The sequence below is a fragment of the Pituophis catenifer genome, unplaced genomic scaffold (genome assembly GCF_029215685.1).
Source record: "Pituophis catenifer annectens isolate HBS135680 unplaced genomic scaffold, rPitCat1.0.hap2 SCAF_6, whole genome shotgun sequence".
Classification (NCBI taxonomy): domain Eukaryota; kingdom Metazoa; phylum Chordata; class Lepidosauria; order Squamata; family Colubridae; genus Pituophis; species Pituophis catenifer.
Window position 1 is genome coordinate 41529943 of NW_027256886.1, and position 17658 is coordinate 41547600.

General features: G+C 38.5%; 1 protein-coding gene across 1 annotated transcript in view; it reads left to right on the top strand.

Annotated features, from left to right (window-relative positions):
• YEATS2 (YEATS domain containing 2) overlaps positions 1-17658 on the top strand; it is a 38057-nt gene that overhangs the window by 8339 nt on the left and 12060 nt on the right. The window contains exons 9-21 of the mRNA XM_070945818.1: positions 606-650; positions 1662-1839; positions 2167-2400; positions 3324-3482; positions 5328-5431; positions 6679-6786; positions 8251-8424; positions 9582-9840; positions 11173-11334; positions 11861-11964; positions 14112-14273; positions 15705-15878; positions 16612-16810. Of these exons, the coding sequence (XP_070801919.1) occupies positions 606-650; positions 1662-1839; positions 2167-2400; positions 3324-3482; positions 5328-5431; positions 6679-6786; positions 8251-8424; positions 9582-9840; positions 11173-11334; positions 11861-11964; positions 14112-14273; positions 15705-15878; positions 16612-16810 (2062 nt within the window). The remainder of the gene's footprint in view (positions 1-605; positions 651-1661; positions 1840-2166; positions 2401-3323; positions 3483-5327; positions 5432-6678; positions 6787-8250; positions 8425-9581; positions 9841-11172; positions 11335-11860; positions 11965-14111; positions 14274-15704; positions 15879-16611; positions 16811-17658) is intronic.

Consider the following 17658-nt stretch of genomic DNA (forward strand, 5'->3'; position numbering starts at 1 on the left):
CACCTGCAAATCAGAGGCACATAATGGAGATGCTGAGCAGCTCCATGGGCTGCTATGAAGCCTTTCTCCCTTAGCTGTCTCTCATTGTGACCCTGATTCATTGCAGTTTTTTTAATGCTTCATTTCATGTAGTTTGAATTCATCTTTTATACTGCATTGTAAGATTCCATTATCTTGAAAGACATTGACTCAAGTCAGAATACAGTGCATCCTTTTTTTTTCTTTTTTTTCCATATCCAGTGAAAACAGAACAAATACAAAATACTTGGAGAGAACAAATGCATAAATTCAAAGTGGATTAAAACCAGCCAACGTTTGAGGAATACTAAAATGCTGAGGACATCCAGGTCACTCAGTGACTGAGAAATTAAGAGATAGAATATGTGGTATCAGGATGCTGATTTTTTTAAAAAAAAAAATGCTAGATTTTTTAATTATTCCTGATAAATGATTGTTTAAAAATAGTTAAAACAACACAGCTTTTTTAATATCTGAATTTCGTGAAGAAGCATCAAGGTTTGTATGTATTGAAATGGTTTAACAGATAATGTGTGTCAGAAATAGGGTTTTTTTAAAAAAAAAATCTTATTTTCTATTTCTTACAGTTGGATAGAACATACACTGGTCTACAGACACTAGGGGCTGAAACGGTATGGTTTGTTTTTACTTTGCTTAACTTTTTAAAATGTTGGTAAGAAAAATGAGAGACTTCCTTGTTTTTTTAAAAAAGTGTCCACAATAAATATCTTTCAAGCAGCCATAATGCCAAAATACAAAGTCTATTGAATTTGTGTATTATTAGCGACAGAAGCTTGGATAGGGCACAAACAAATATGAATGGTACCTCACATTGATAAATTATAAACATTTTGCTTGAATATAAAGTTTTTGTAATCTGGGTAATGTGGCCTCTGTGTGTCATTGGACAACAAATCCATTGTACTGGCCAGCAAAACCAATGGTGACAATTGTTGAAAATTGCAACATCTGGAGCTCCACATGCTGTCTAACACCTAATCTAGAAGCTTTAACAAATGGAAACTTTGTAACCTGAGCTAATGTTGCAGAATCCTGGTGGATTTTTTCTTGTGGGTGGAATATATAAAACACACCACCCATATCTTTGAAGGTGGTTCTGAGAAATAAACCTGAAAATCTGAGAGAACGTGTGCTTTTCGCCATGTTGTTCTACATATACTGCATTGTCTGGTTCTGTTAACCTTTTGAGGCAGTCCAGAAAACAAGCACAGTGAAAGGTAGCTATATTTTTATTGAAAGATTACATTAACAGAATCTTGCAAGTTTGAAAGTATTCCTTCTCTCCTCTTCTTTTGCTCTCTGGAAAATTAGGGAAGTCCCTTCCGAAATACATCCCTTGCCATCTCTGCTTCTGTGGAGTTTTGCATGACAATAGTCTAGTCTGTGAGTCTTCCTCCTGTCTCCCAAGTTTATTCCCACATACTATTACAGGTTCACACCAGAGTTCAGCAGTAAGTCACAATTCTCCAGGCACTGAACTCTTCATTTTGAATGCAGAGGGCCCAGCGTTGTATATATTTTAATACCAAGGTGTTATGAAGCTCTTTGAATATACTTGACTAAAAAAACTACAAATAAAATTGTCAGTTGCCCAACAGTAGTTTTCCTTCTCTTTTGAAAAGGTTGTGGATGTTGAGTTGCATCGGCATTCTCTTAAAGAAGAATACCAGTCGTCAGATTCTGATCTTTCTGACGCTCCTAACTCATTGCATTTGCCATTAAATATGCCAGCACCTATGAAAGCATCTTCACCAATAAAACAAGTAAATGAATCCATCACAGAAGTTTCTCTTGAAAAAGGTAAATGATATGTGTCCTTCTGTCTGAATCGAGATTATAGTCATGCATTGTTGAACAACTGGGAATCTCAGTTTGATTGGAGATTTCTTTCAGGGAAAATTTGTCCCTAATTATAAGTAATTTCAATGTCAAAGACATGATAGAAACTCAAATCATGTCCTTCTAAGTAGGAAAATTCTTCAGTTTTTTTTTTAATAAATGAATCAATTTCAAGAGGTTTTCAGCAGAATGAAGCATTTTTGCCCCACATATTTCTGTTTAAATTGATATATTTATCAAGAAAACTTTGCACCTTTCTTGTCTTCTCCCTTTACATTTCCACACCAGGACTCAGTGCTGAAGCTGAAAGGCATACAACCTTTTATGCTCTGCCATCATCTTTAGAACGGACTCCCACTAAGCTCCCAAGTCAGAAAGTCGCTTTTGGCTCCCACAGCAACTCAGCTTTTCAGCCAATTGCAGCCAGTTGCAAAATAGTGCCTCAGGGTCAAATCCCAAGCCCTGCTGAGTCTCCAGGCAAGTCTTTCCAGCCCATCACCATGAGCTGCAAGATTGTGTCAGGTATGGATAATTTGAAGGATATTTTAACATCCTTTAACAAGACTGGAAAACATTTGAAGTAGGTGTTCCACAAAGCATGTTTTTTGCATGCATAACTCTTTCAAGCAGTGGCTTCTTTTAGAAAGATTGTACAGCTTCTCTTCCTCAGGATTCTGAGCATATGTATGCATACCCAGCACCTTTGCTTTGCTTGGAGTCCCAGATGATTCATACATGCATGGGCAGAAAGGGACAGTCTTCATACAGGCAGGACTAATTCTTTTAGAGGATATGGCTTCTTCAAGTAGATGCACTTTATTCATGACGATGCACTTTCTGAAGTGCCTTTTTCAGTTGTTTTGCTTGGGCATATTATGTTTACATCTAATGAAAATAAGCTAGTTTACTTTGTATTGAAAATGTTATATTTATTTGGGGAAGGGGTGAGGAGGGGCAACCGTGGCAAATATGCCGCTGGAATAAACCCTGGTTTGTGGTACTACTTAGTGGACACTGCTCTCCCTCTTCCTTTCCATCTGACTGACTCACACAAAAACTGTCCATCTGAGGGAGGGTTACTTTTACTTTACTAAAATGAGGTCTGATAAATGGAAAGTATTCTTATTTATTGTAAAGGACAAAGTGGTAAGATATAATGAATAGCCATGAGCTTAATGTAAAGAATACAAAAAGTCTTAGCTTGGAAGAAGCCTCACAATATTTACTATATCTGTTGTAATGAATAAAACATGACATTTTTAGATGCTACATCTCCCTGTCATTAGAGGAGCATGTTTCAGGAAGTAATGTGGTAAATTGTGGACTAGTTTTCTATCCTTTTAATAATTGAATGAGTTCTATATTTGAACTGTTATATTTGCAATTTATGTGTCTTGTAATTTAGGCATATCTGTCTTACATTTAATTGGAATGCCTTTATTTAGGTTCTCCGATATCAACCCCAAGTCCTTCTCCACTACCTCGTACCCCAACATCCACTCCAGTGCATATGAAACAAGGAGCTGGGACCTCTGTAGTTAGCAACCCTTATGTTATTGTGGACAAGCCTGGCCAGTCAGTTGGAGTATCAGTCACAAATGCAGGTGTGTTAGCATAGTTTCATTTTCTATTCCTTCTTGCTAATGTCAGTCATCTTGTTTAGAAGGCAAAATACTAGATGAATTTCTTTTCCAACAGGTTGGACAAAGATGCATGTGTTTCACTCCTTGTTTTTGATATAGTGAAAGGAAAGTTATACATCTATTTTAATGTATTTTGTTTTCTTATGTACTTTTTCATAAAAACTTACATGACTGTATCTGTGATGATCCGGGGCAAGGCAGAGAGGCAACACAGCCAACTGATAGTTCAAACTCCCCTTTATTGCTCCAACTTTCCCCCAAACGCTCCCATGTTTATAGCAAGTCCTGGAGCAAAGCACTCACACACACCTCCGGCAGCCTCTGGCTGCAAGTAGTCCAGCAAAACACTGTTAGCACGAGGCAAGGCAAGAAGTCCAGTGAGGCAAAGGAACAAGGCAGCAAGAAGGCAAGAAGTCCAGCGAACTCCAGATATCAGCAACAGCACACAAAACTCCACAAATTCAGTGCTTGGTCCTGACAAGCGCCCCTTCCCATAGCATCTCCTTAAGTCTCAATCCCCAGGTGTGCCCAGGGGCGGGGCGCTCTCCTCCCGAGTCGTTGGGTCAGCCTCGCTGCTCCCGCCTTCTCTCCATTCTCTATGCTCGGGGATCAGGAGGGGGCGGTCCTTGCTCATTGCCTGAGCTCTGTCACTCCTCATCTCCACTGCCTGCTCTCTCTTCCCCCCTCTCTCGGTCGTCCTGCCCCTGTTCTTCCCTGCTGGCAAGCCGTCCTAGGCCCGAGGGACCTGCGGCTGCCTTGTCCTGCTCCTCCCTTTCCTCCAGAGCCAACGACGAACTGAAACAATGTTTTCTGTACCTTCAGGAAAAACCCATGTTTCAATCCAGAAAGAAATGTTTCTGGGTTTGAGAGAATGGGAGAATAGTAGGTGGGTGAGCTATTGGATTCCTGTTGGCCTTAGCATAAAGTTTAAAATACCCAACTGACCTGCCTGTTCTCCCCTCCCTTTGCCCCTTGCAATCTTTCCAGCATTTTCCTCTTCCTCCTACTCCATAACTGTGGCCACTGCCAGTGCTTTTGGCATCATGCGAATGTTTGAATGTTCATGCTTTGGTTGTTATACAATACATTGATTGAAAACTTCCTTTGATAATCATCATAGGCTATTTTCATGTTGCTACAATGTTCAATTCAGTTCTGATCCTTTTTTCAGTAAAGGTCATTCCTTTGTGTTCCTATTTGTACTGTGTAGTTTCCTAGCAAATTACATAAAGGAGCCTCCAGAACAGAGTGATGACCCTTCTTACCTAGCAGTTGATTAATGCTAGTTTTAAAGAGGAAGTAATTGAGAGTTTCCTGTCCCTCTCACCTACATTTTGCTTGGTTCTGATTGGACTGCCACTTATTGTTCTGATTGGACTTTCACTAGTGCTGCATCTAGCAAAGCAGTGTACATGTGGAAGAAGTTGCTGGCCTTCTCCCAAGTTTTCCGATATTGAGTTAAAGAAGTTGAGTGATGAATGAGCGTCTTCTCTCTCTATTATATGGAGGGCAATAAATGACTTTCTGCCAATAAACTATATTCAAATTATTGATAATGCCTGCCAGCCTGTGCCATGCTAGATTTTCTGCAATTTCCAGAATTTCCAAGTTGGCATAGCTAGAATAGTTCTGGGAGCCGTGGTACCAACATTGGCAGAGGATACCCAATTGTGAGAACTGTACTGCGATCCTCATTAACACGAATGTATCTTGTATCAGAATAGCCGAATGTGTATTATATACTAAAATATTATATACTTATATATATATGTATATTATATACTAAAGTATTTCTCATAAATATAGGTAGTCCTGCAAGTAAAGTTACAAGTGCTTCTCAGTCCTCTCATGGGACAGGTTCTCCAGTCTCAAAAATTCATGGAACCAGTTTTGTAACTTCTACAGTAAAGGTACAGACATTTGAATAACCTTTTTTTTTTCTTTCTAGTCTTTTAATAGTTTCCTATAAATCTGGATGCAACGTGCTCCACTTTTACTTTCTTATGTCTTTTTAACAGGAGGCATGCTCCTACAACCATGGACATGTAATGTTTTTCATTCAGAATGCTAGTTAAATACTATATCCTCTCTTATTATATCATGTTGGCTCTTATTAAATTTCCACCACTTTTCTCAAAGTGTGCCATGAGTTCTCCCAAACTCAAACTCTGTACATAATGGATGGTTTCTAGTACTTGGCCAAAACATTCAGGTTTCTGTTTACAGGTAGTCCTCGACTTACAACCATACATTTAGGGAGTGTTCGAAGTTACAACACTGAAAAAAATGTCTTATGACCTATGACACGACCTTCCCAGCATCCCCACGATCATGTGATCAAAATTCGGCCACTTAGCAACTGGCATGTGTTTATGACGGTCACAGTGTCCCAGGGTCATGTGATCCCCTTTTGTGACCTCCTGACAAGCAAAGAAAGCCAGATCTGGAAGCCAGATTCACTTAACAACCATGTTACTAACTTAACAACTGCAGTGATTCACTTAACAACTGTGGCAAGAAAAGTCATAAAATGGGGCAAAACTGACTTCACAACTGTCTTAACAACAGAAATTTTGGACTCAACTATGGTCTTACATTGAGGACAACTGTACTATTGACTTCCAACAATTAATCAATTGAAACTAGATCACTTTTGTGCAGTGGGTGTTGTACCATAAGTGAAAACAAAAGGATTACCTGTATTTAACAGAAAATTAAAATAGTTAAAACTAATGTAGTTCATTATATTTCTTTATTACAAAAGCATACAATTTGAAGTCCAAAAGTCACTCACATAACTATAAAAGTTTTCGGTAAAGTCCTGGTGCCTTTCAAATTGTAATTTTCACTTTCCTTGGAGATAAAAATATTAATTAAATATAAACAAATCATGTCAATTATGTGTCATCAACTTAACAGTTTCTTTTTAAATTTTTTCTAACCTAACCAAAACAAGGCTGTTTAATAGCCAAGAACGTCCACCAGCCTGAAAATTACTGCAATCTCCTGTTTTCCTGTTCTCTGGAACAGTAAAGGAAAATTAGATAGTATATTTTTACCATAGATAAGTCTATTGTTTGAAATGAAATCCGATGCTTAAAAAGAAAAAATGGCTGCATAGTTAGGCTTAACCACATGCTGTGTATATTCATTCTAGCAAGAGGACTCTCTGTTCGCAGCCATGCCACCTCTTTGTCCAATTGGGAGTCACTCCAAGGTACAAAGCCCTAAATCTGTGACAGGAGCACCCGGAACATTTACAAAGGTATTATTCTCTCTACTATGCATGGTGCAGTTTTGTTTTACAAAGAGAGTTACCGTGGAGCTTCTGAGTTTGATCCTTGACAGGCTTTGTTGTTACTCATTTCTTAGATTTCTGGCATTACATACAAACATACATTATTTCCTGTGCTTTTCTACCCAGACAATGGTGGGGGTTTTCCTTCATTGCTTTCTCATTTTGCTCTCTCATAGGATATCTTCAGCTACATAGGCTGAAGCATTTGTAAACGTAACTGCATATGTGAATATTGTTTTGAAGAATTTATCAAAGTAAATTCTACATTTGGTATAGACCACTGGTACATTCATTTATTAGGTCAGTGAATGTATTCCAAGAGCCAGAAATATAAAAACATTATTATACCAATAATCTTATTATAGGAAGCAGGACTCTTCCTAAAGCCAACCAAAGGTCTAAGTGAAATTTGCAAAGAAAACAATAACACAAAAAAGAGACTCTCCCACATTTACTGGAGTCTCAGTGCCTTTATTATTTTTATAAATAACTCAAGGTGGCAAGTATATCTAATGCTCCTTCCTTCTACCATTTTCTCTATAACAACACCCCTGTGAGGTAGATTGGCTGTAAAAGAGGGACTAGCCCAAAATCACCCAGCTGGCTTTCATGCATAAAGTGAGCCTAGAATCACAACTTTTGTAATGTAAAAATAATTTGAGAAATTCTTTTTTATTCTTTTATGCTTGTAGGTGATGAACCAATTGTCAGGAAAAAATGTTAATACTTTAGTGTGTATTCTAGCAATTTAGGCGGTGTTTCATATTTTCTACCAGCTTTTCTAAGTGATTTTTTTTTCTTTTATTGCTATTTTGCTTCAGTGTGACATTCATTTCTTTGTAAAAGGATACTCTGAATCTTTTTTGAACCAATACATTAGTTATTATAACTTCTCAAAAGTTGCTTTATAGTGTTTTTATTGTTGCTGTTGTTGTTTTATCTTTTATTTTTTTGTAACTGTTAAATATGGATTTTAAAGGCACAGTTGTGTTGATCCTGAATTTGTGCTGAATCAGGCAGACACTCAATTTCTTACTAAAGAAAAGAATGCAGTTTTAAATGGGAAATTGAGTAATATAAGCAAAATAAAGAAGTGTGTGCATCTTTCTGATATTTGAACAGATTTCCCCTTTTCTTACTATTATTTCTTCATGTTCCGGTTGGGAGTGGGGATTAGTTTTATCACCTCTAAGCCAGCATAGAAGATGAACTGATCCTCAAATCTCACAATAAATCAAGAAACCAAGGATCTAGTGGATCCAAAGCTGCTCCCATTTGGGGGCCTCTCAGTTTCTCTTGCTGGTGGGAAATAGATCTGTAGCATTTTCTATGGGCATTGTTGTAAGGAGCACCAGCCAGCTCCTTAACCCTTCATTTGAAAGGTAAGGTCTTCTCCACAAAGTCTTAGTTTCCATTTAATTTTATTTGAAGGTGATAATAAAGCAAGAGCCTGGAGAACTACCGCAACATTCTCCAGTGGCAGCAACCGGAGCAGCCTCTCAGGCCTCACTGCCACAGTACATGACTGTGAAAGGGAGCCATGTGATTGCTTTATCACCCCAGAAACAGATTGTGAGCACAGGAGAGGGGTCTACTTCATCAAAGGTGCCAGATTTTTTTTTCTTCTTTTTCACTCTAGCAGTTTTGTAGTGACTACAGTTCCATTGCTTTACTCCATGCTCTTGTTCTTTTGACGCAACTAGGTAATACCAGAAGCTTTAAATGGATAGGAATACCCTTCAAATACCTATTTTGTTCTTTAAATTATAACATTATTAATTTGAGGAAAAAATCATTGTATTTCATTCGTTATCATGGCCTTCAACTATTTGATATACTAGGCCCAACTTTAATTCCAAATTGTTTTTCTTTGGGTAACATTTTCTTTCCCCCCCCTTTCCTTGCTTGTGTGCTTTCATGTGTATCATGTAATTGTTAGAATTTCATTAGAGAAGCTGCCTCTTAGAAAACTGGTTAACACTGGTTTTGAGAAATATGCACTGGTTTCTGGATAGTTCTCTAGCCTTGTCATCTTTTTATCAAAATAACTTGACAGCCAGTTATCTCAAAGGCTATATTTTCACAAACTCACCTTCCTAGAATTGAGATTTTCCAGTAAGATGTTTCTTGGAATATCAGCAAGATCAAGTTGAGGAGGAAAGGAGTTGGCTTTTTCAGCAATTACAGAGCTTAGTTCCCAAAGATGCTTACTGGTTTCCCTTTTATCTCTTACATGCTGGCTTAAGCTATTTCTGATCTCACAGCATTTTTACTAAGCTCATTCTAATACGAAAAATTACATGGATTTGAAATATTGAAAGGAATCATTGAGTATCTTGCTACACAGTTAAATATTGGGTTATTTTAATTGTTTTATGTTCTTTTTCTCAGCATTTGTAATAAAACAATTAAAATGCACTGCTCTAGGATAAAAAGGAGTTCATGGAAATGAACAGTCTTTTTCTTTATCTAAATCATCTGTAAAGATCCTTCTATTTAGTATTTTAGAAGTTGTTAACTGCTTGGGGCTGCTAGTTATTTGAGCAGTAGAATTAGTACATAACTAGCACCAGAGAAGGGTTTTTTTTTTTTCTAAACAGGCATAATCATCCTGAGTTTTGCCTCAGTTCCACACAATTTCCACTTCTGATCCAACCTTTGACAGAATATCGCTTTTAACATCAATATTTAGCTTGATGTTAAATAACATTAGCTTTGTGTGTATGTTTATGTTGTGTGTATTTTTATTTTTCCCTCTCTAGATTGTTAGTGTTCCAGTTGGGTCTGCTTTACCATCGTCGGTCAAACAAGCTGTGGCCCTTGGTGGAGGACAAATACTTGTGGCAAAATCCGGCCCTTCAGTCACAAAGACAGCTGGTGGAAAACAGATTGTAACTCAAGGAGTCGCCAAAGCTATTGTGAGTAGTGGAGGAGGAACCATCGTTGCTCAGCCTGTGCAGACTTTAACAAAAGCTCAGGTTCCATCAACAGGAACTCCAAAAACTGGATCCCAAGGTTCAGGTAAAGTGGGCTTACTTTTTTAAATGTCAAACATGATGGTATGGAGCTAAGGAATGAGTTTAAAAATATCTGCTTCATGTTAAGCTCTATTCCTGGGAATTTTAAAGATAAATCCATGTGATTGGCTGCTGCGTTCTTCCAGGATGCTTTTTCAGCTTCCAAAGCTAGTCGATAACCTGCATGTTCTGTTTATCTTTCTCCTAAGTATTAATCAAGTAGTGGCCCTCGTTTCTTGAAATCAGCCAAGATAGCCCAGCTAACTGGATCATGAACCTAATTAATTAATTACAACAATAAAATAAGTTATTGAATATTCTGGTGAGATTTGCATCATAAAATTGCACCCCATGTCCGATTTAGGTTTTTTTAGATATATTGAATACTAACTTCCAGAGTTGCCTATAATTTCAACACCACTAGGGGATACTAGGTTGATAAGCTGGTCTGGATAGGATGCATCAAATGAATCATCACCATGTAGTTCTACCATGCTATAGATTACTGTCGAAAACCCAATAAATAAAAGCTGTGGACTACATTTAAAGGTTTATAAGCTGACTTGCATTCATATTCCTTGCTCTTATCCTTGTACAGTAAATCCTCTCCAGAAAATTTGTCAACTCACAGACAAATTTCAGGGCAGAATGTCCTGGCAAGTAGAATAGAGAAGAGAATCTATTTCTCCAATGATGTGTGTTCTGCTGATACTGAAAAGTTGTTAGCTGAATGTGTATCCAGATTTTGCTTTCATTTGTTTTACCATATAATGCTGTAATACAGTAAACTGTTCAATTGTCGGCCTCTTTTTCATCCAGTACAACCATATTGCACTTTCTTGTACAATATCATGTAGTCTTTCTTTTTGTAACTTCCTTCATCTTCAGAAATTCTGCTGATTTTCATTCCACTTTCCTAAGTGTTCTGTTTGCACAAGGAAATTCCATGAAGTACATTCTTTCCTTATTAACTACAACCCATCTTAAAGCCTTCCCTCTGTATGCACTATATTGAATAACAGCAGCTAGATTCTTATTTTTCTGTAGCTAATTAGGGACTGAATTCTCTTCTCAAAAAGGGTATGGCTCTCATATCCCTAATGAGTATATATCACGTTTCATTTTTACCAAAACATAATTTTCAGTCAAATAAATACAAAATAGGATAAAATCCAATAATAAAAAAGTAAGAACCCAAACATAAATATTACATAACTGTAGCTAAAATGAAAGAAGTTGAAACATTTTTAGAAGAATACTACTGTGGGACTTAATGTTTTGTTGCAAGAGAGTGGTCTCTGAAAATCTTGATAATTTTTTTTTCTTTTCCTTCTAGTTATGGCAACATTGCAATTACCAGCCACTAATTTAGCCAATTTGGCGAACCTACCTCCTGGCACAAAATTGTACCTTACTACAAATAGCAAGAACCCATCTGGGAAAGGAAAATTGCTACTTATACCTCAAGGAGCTATTTTGCGAGCCACAAATAATGCCAGTTAGTATTACACAAAAGAAAAGTAGCATATTAAATGTGGTGACAAATAATGGGTGGAGTCCTTGGTGCTCTCTGAGCTTGGTGGTTTTCTTGCAAATGTTTCATTAGCCTATAACATCACAGTGCAACTGGATATTACAGGAATTTCCAGGTTTTTTTAGGCAGATTGCGTTCTCTGAAACAGAGATATATTAAAAATGCTTTATGAAAGGAAAGGCTTCTGCTAGCAAGGTGGAAATCAATCATTCTCAGGTCAGATAGAAATGTTATATAAACATAGACCAGATTGCTATGAGTCGGAGGGATGAATGGATGTATAAACTTCCTTCTTCTGTTCAATTAAATTTTATAGCAATCCATATTGAGTCTGTATAGCTTCTGCTATTAGCTAATTACTGAATTTGGGATTGAGTTTCTGGAGAGTAGATACCTTTCTGTACCTAGCGGGTAATCTGATAGTACAGCTAAAATAAATAGGATTTGGTTTTGCCATATTTATAACTGTCTAACTTGTCGGATGTTCCAGATCAGCAGTTAGGTTCTTCAGGAAGTAGCGGAACGCAGGGTGCAAGCAGTGGTGTGTCTCAGCATCTCACCTATACATCCTATATCCTCAAACAAACCCCACAGGTTAGTCCACAATACAAATATATACAGAAATGTTGTTAACATAAACATTAGATAACCACAAGTGGATCAATATTCTTCTCCCCAACGATGCCCTTGAAGTGATGTCCCGGTGCCTAGAGGCCGTACGGATCTGGATGGGGAGGAACAGGCTCAGGCTCAATCCATCCAAGACCGAGTGGCTGTGGTTTCCGACGTCCCGATATAGTCAGTTAGCGCGATCACTGACTATTGGGGGCGAATCATTGGCCCCCACGGAGAGGGCTCGCAACTTGGGCGTCCTCCTGGACTCACGGCTGTCTTTAGAAGAGAATTTGATGGCCGTGACCAGGAGGATTTTTCATCAGGTCTGCCTGATTCGCCAGTTGCGTCCCTTTCTGGATCGGGACTCCTTACGCACGGTCACTCATGCCCTCGTCACCTCCCGCCTGGACTATTGTAATGCTCTCTACATGGGACTCCCCTTGAGGAGCACCCAGAGGCTCCAACTGGCGCAGAGTGCGGCCACGCGGGTGGTAATGGGAGCGACATGGCGCTCCCATGTAACACCTCTCCTGTGTGAGCTGCACTGGCTCCCGGTGGTCTTCCGGGTGCGCTTCAAGGTTTTGGTTACCATCTTTAGAGCGCTCCATGGCTTAGGACCTGGTTACCTACGGGACCGCCTACTACCACCAATAGCCTCCCACCGGCCAGTACGCTCTCATAGAGAGGGACTCCTCCGGGTGCCGTCAGCCAAACAATGTTGACTGGCGGCCCCTAGGGGGAGAGCCTTCTCTGTGGGGGCACCTACTGTCTGGAATGAGCTCCCCCCGGAGATACGGAGGATCCCGGATCTGCGCACCTTCCGCCGCGCTGTGAAGACCTTTTTATTCCACCAGGCGGGGTTGGTCTAATCTTTTCCCTCTTTTTAATATGTAAATTTTAATCTGCTTTTAAATTATTGGGGTGTTTTAATTTGTCTGGGCCAAAATGGTTTAATTCGATTTTATCTGGTTTTTAAATTTTTTATATCTATGTATTTTATTGTTTGGCTGTTCACCGCCCTGAGTCCTTCGGGAGTAGGGCGGTATATAAATCAAATAAACTAAACTAAACTAAACTGATGTGCTGAACAGAGATAGAGGTAGGTAGGTAGGTAGGTAGGTAGGTAGGTAGGTTGACTGGAGAAGATGGTGGAAGTACTGCAATGTATCTGGACAGAGAAAGCTGGGCTAGAATATACTCTAATTAAAGTTTAAAAAACACTGGTAGGAATTTGCTTTCCTGGTCCTTGTCTCTACAAATAACACTTCTATTATTCACATTGTCCTCATTTCCATAATGATGACTTACAGCAGGCATCCTCTATCAAAGGAAGAGGATGCTTCCTACAAAGATGCTTCCTACCAGTTCCCCATTTTATGATTACCAGGCAAGCAGATACTACCTACGTGCTTCAACCACTGACTGTTTTTCTTTACAAGAGAGCACAGAAGCATTCATGGAAGTGAAGTTGAGGCTAGGGGGCTGATAGCATGCTGGCTTTCAATTTAAAATTGAAAGAATCTGAATATTTTAAGAAAGGGATGCAAGGGGTCTATCAGTTACCATGGAAGCCATAAATCACAGTAAGGTGCCGCAGTGCTCTTTTGTTTAATATATGGTAGCGATCATTTGTCTAAGTGATTTGAGGCTGCTACTTTTTGCTATGTTAACTGGCATAATTTTTTAAGTTTTTAAAAATAGAATCTGATAGACACTACTTAAATGTAGGTATTGTGATATGACCCTCACTAATATTAAGTGGAACTAAAAAAGAAAAACAGTTTAGGGCTGTGTTGGCAAACCTATGGCATGCGGGCCAGTGGTGGCACGCAGACACCTCTCTGTGGGCACGCGGGCCGTCGCCAGCTGCTCTTTCGGTTTCCGGTGCGTACATGCACGCTGGCCAGCTGGTCTTCGCTTGTGCTGGAACGCTGGAAATCCAAAGACCAGCTGACATGCACGCCCCGGAAATAGGAAGACCAGCTGGCTGGCGCATACATGCACGTTCCAGTTTCAGTACTCGGTGCCAAAAAGCTTCGCCGTCACTGGTTTAGGGTTTCAGAATTTAAGGGACAATGGCTCTTTCTTACTATGTCTTCAATACAGATATTAATTTTTTTGTGCAGGGCACTTTTTTAGTTGGCCAGCCACCTCACCAGACTACAGCAAAACAGGTGACATCGGGGACTGTTATCCAAGGTAATACAAGTGCTGGAACATCATCTTCCCAAGGACAGCAAGCTCTGAAAGTTATAACTGGACACAAAACTGCCACCTTATTTGCACAGGTAACTGTGGTGCTTCGATTTAGATGCTGGTTGTTCTAGATACTCTTGAAGGACTTAATGCAAAGTGTAGCTGTTTTGCATTCAGTAGCAAGTCACTTCTGTATTTTATGGTAATATATTAATGTATCTTTTAGAAGCCTGGTTAATAAAATAAATGTCTGAATGATTTATTTTAATATATACATGTACATCATCAATAATGTGTAAATACTAATCTGTATGCCTGAACGGTTAATTTTAATACATTCTTTGGTTGGGCAAGACAGACAGATCTTAAGAAACAGAATGAAAAACTCTGAAAAGTTGTTTTGGTTTTGTTTATTTTATTTTTGCTGTTACCAATATTAAAAACCATATATCCATAAAATATTTATGTTCTCCGTGAGATATTTATGTAGTATATTTGGGTTGAACTCTCCCATTTCTATTTTCAAATGAAAATGCTTGAAAAAGAATTAAGACAGGCCAATGGTTTGAACAATGGACAATAGAGAAGGAGAAAGCCGTGCTGAGCCTTTTCCTCTCATGAAGTTTTTCAATAGTAAAAAATGTTCCTTCCAAATTGCCCCTTAATGGAAGAAGAATATGAGGAAGGAAATTTGTAGTAGAAAGACAGATGGGCAAAAGATTAGTTCAGGCTTTTCCAATCTGGTGACTAGAACTTTTGGGAGTTATAGTTCAACACATTTAAAGAACCCCAGGTTGGAAGAAACTGGGCTAAGAAACCTTATTACCTTCAAATATCTAAAGAGCTGGCACGTAAAAAGGAAGTACATTTCTTCTCTACTGAGAGTGTAGGACCAGAACAAATGGGTTAAAAGTGCAAAGAAACATGTTCAATTTAGATTTTAGGAGAAACCTCCTAGCTATATGAACTGTTAGGCAGTGGAACACACTGAAAAGTGAACAGGTAATTCTTCACTGGAAATCTTCAAACACAGAATGGAGGATCATTATCAGAAAGGCTCACAGATCCATCACGATGTAGGGAATTTACGACTAATGTCCTTTCTGACTCTTGGATCTTATTCTTAATCTTCCAAATCTGTATTTCATTTGAAATAAACAGTTCATAACATACGTTTGTTACGTGATTTCTATTTTGACTGAAAAGGAAAGGATTCAATTTTAACACAGCCCTAGAATGTTTCTTTTATCCCTGCTTTAATATCACGTGGCATTCAAAAAAAGTACCCTGAGATACAAACCAGCACTTTTAACCCTCCATAACAATTTTCACTGATTCTTCACAAACTGTTCCTAACAATATCTTTATAATCTAGAAGATGTAGCAAACTTGAACACCTGCATATATACTGAGGCTTTGTTTAAAACATCATCAATGTTTGTATCTTTTCTATTTTCCTACTAGTTGTACTAATTGCTTTATAAAAATATTGTTTCTGTTTTAACTTGTTTACAAATTTAAAGGCAGCTTCCAGCGGGCAAGCTTCACTCATGAAAATATCAGACAATACACTGAAATCATTACCGGCATCATCACAGCTCTCAAAACCCGGCACCACTGTGCTAAGAGTATCAGGCGGGGTGATCACTGCAGCAACAACTTCAGCTGTGACACTTGCATCAAATGGTGTTCCCCAGGTGAGGTCCAGTATTGGCTGATTTGCACATCAGGCTTCAAATGCATTGCAGAGTTATTATGCAAGGGAAGAATCAGCTTCTTACTCCTTGGAAATCAAAATGACTTCAGTGTTAAGGCTCCATCCTGCTGTGTGAAAAAAAATGTTAGCATTTACAAGAGACCTTTGCAGTATTTTCCCTCGTACTATGTTTATAGAAAATGTTTTTGTATTTTATTATTTGGGTTTCATCCTTTTTTTGTTGTTGTTCATGGTACTCCAGAAACTGTCTGTTGGGGTTCCCAGACAAGCTCCCATGCAGGCTGTAATTTGCTGTAGTCCTGCATAGCTTAATTGAGATGATTGCATCAGAAGACTTCAGATTATGTCCTGGCACTAAACTTATGCAAAAAATGTTATCAGAAAGAAGAAAAAAATATTCCCCTTTCACTCTTGTAAAATGGGCTTGTGGTGGAAATGCAGGGGTGCTATTAGTAAAAAGTAGAGAAGTGTATGAAATCTTGAAACTGACAGTGCACTACAAAAATACTGTAAATGTTATATGCAATAGAACTGGATCCCCTTGCTTTTCTAACTCTCAACTATTGAGAGTTAGAAAATATTGACTCATTGAAAAATATTGAAAAAATGAATAATTAATTCATAATTTAGAATATTTTTTTCTTTTATTTTCTTTATTGGATCATTAATCTGAAAAATGTGTTTTCCACTCTTCCTGTTTTTTTTTAACACAGCAAGCAGACAGTGCAAGCTCTAGCTCCCCTTCATCTGCAGGCCCCATTGTGAAGGCATCTGGGCAGCAACAGCAGGTTGTTGCCAATCCTGGGCAAGCAGCATCAGTTGCACCTAATAAAACAAGTTCCTCCACAGTTGTAAGCATTGCTTCTTGGGTCACCACCCCAGCACCAGCATCCACGAAAACTGCAGTATCAGGTAATCTAGGACTAAAAGATTGAAATTAGTCAATGGGATGCTTTTATCCAAACTAAACACAAAACCCACTGGTGCATGACGTATATATGAAATATATACGGGTGCAAGCTTTACTTGGGTTAACTGATTCAAAAAATATTGTAGAAGCCCAAGCATCAATTCTTGAACAAGATTGATGCCTAGTTGAATACTACATATAACATTTTGTTAATTGGACATGTTGTTCCCCAAATATCAGCTCATGCAGTTCCACCAGATTCTGCAATCTTTTAAATACTAAAATTGATTTTCTCTTGAATGTGGATCCTGGAAAGCCCATTGGTTTTCTGAGAAAGTCTTGGAGTTTAAGCAGTACAAGCTCTACTTAGGAAACAGAGTCAAATCAATTGAGTCAAATGTGTAGGGAGATTCTCAGACCTCCAGGTCAGGGTTGTCCAAAAGGTACTCTTTCAAAAGGCAACTGGATTTTGTGTTTCCTTGAAGATGTTTCAGGTTCTTTAGCTTCTTGGATGAGAAGCAAAACCTCAATCTCATTTTGTCAAATAATCAGATCTTACCTTGTGCGAAATGGTCATCCATATATAAGGATATAAGGATGCCATACATAAGGCATCCCTGGTGATTCTCTTGGATCTCTCAGTAGCCCTTAATACCAGTTTTGGACATATTTTGGGGGCTGGGGGCTCGTGGAAGGTATGATATTGTAATTCTCCACTAGGGCCATTTCCAGTTGGTCTTGATAGGAGGGGAGAGATCTAGCACTAGACTAGACAGTTCTCCATATTGATACATAGATAGGAGAGCTTCCTTTTTATTTTCTTTGTTCTATGTGAAAGGAAGAAATGATT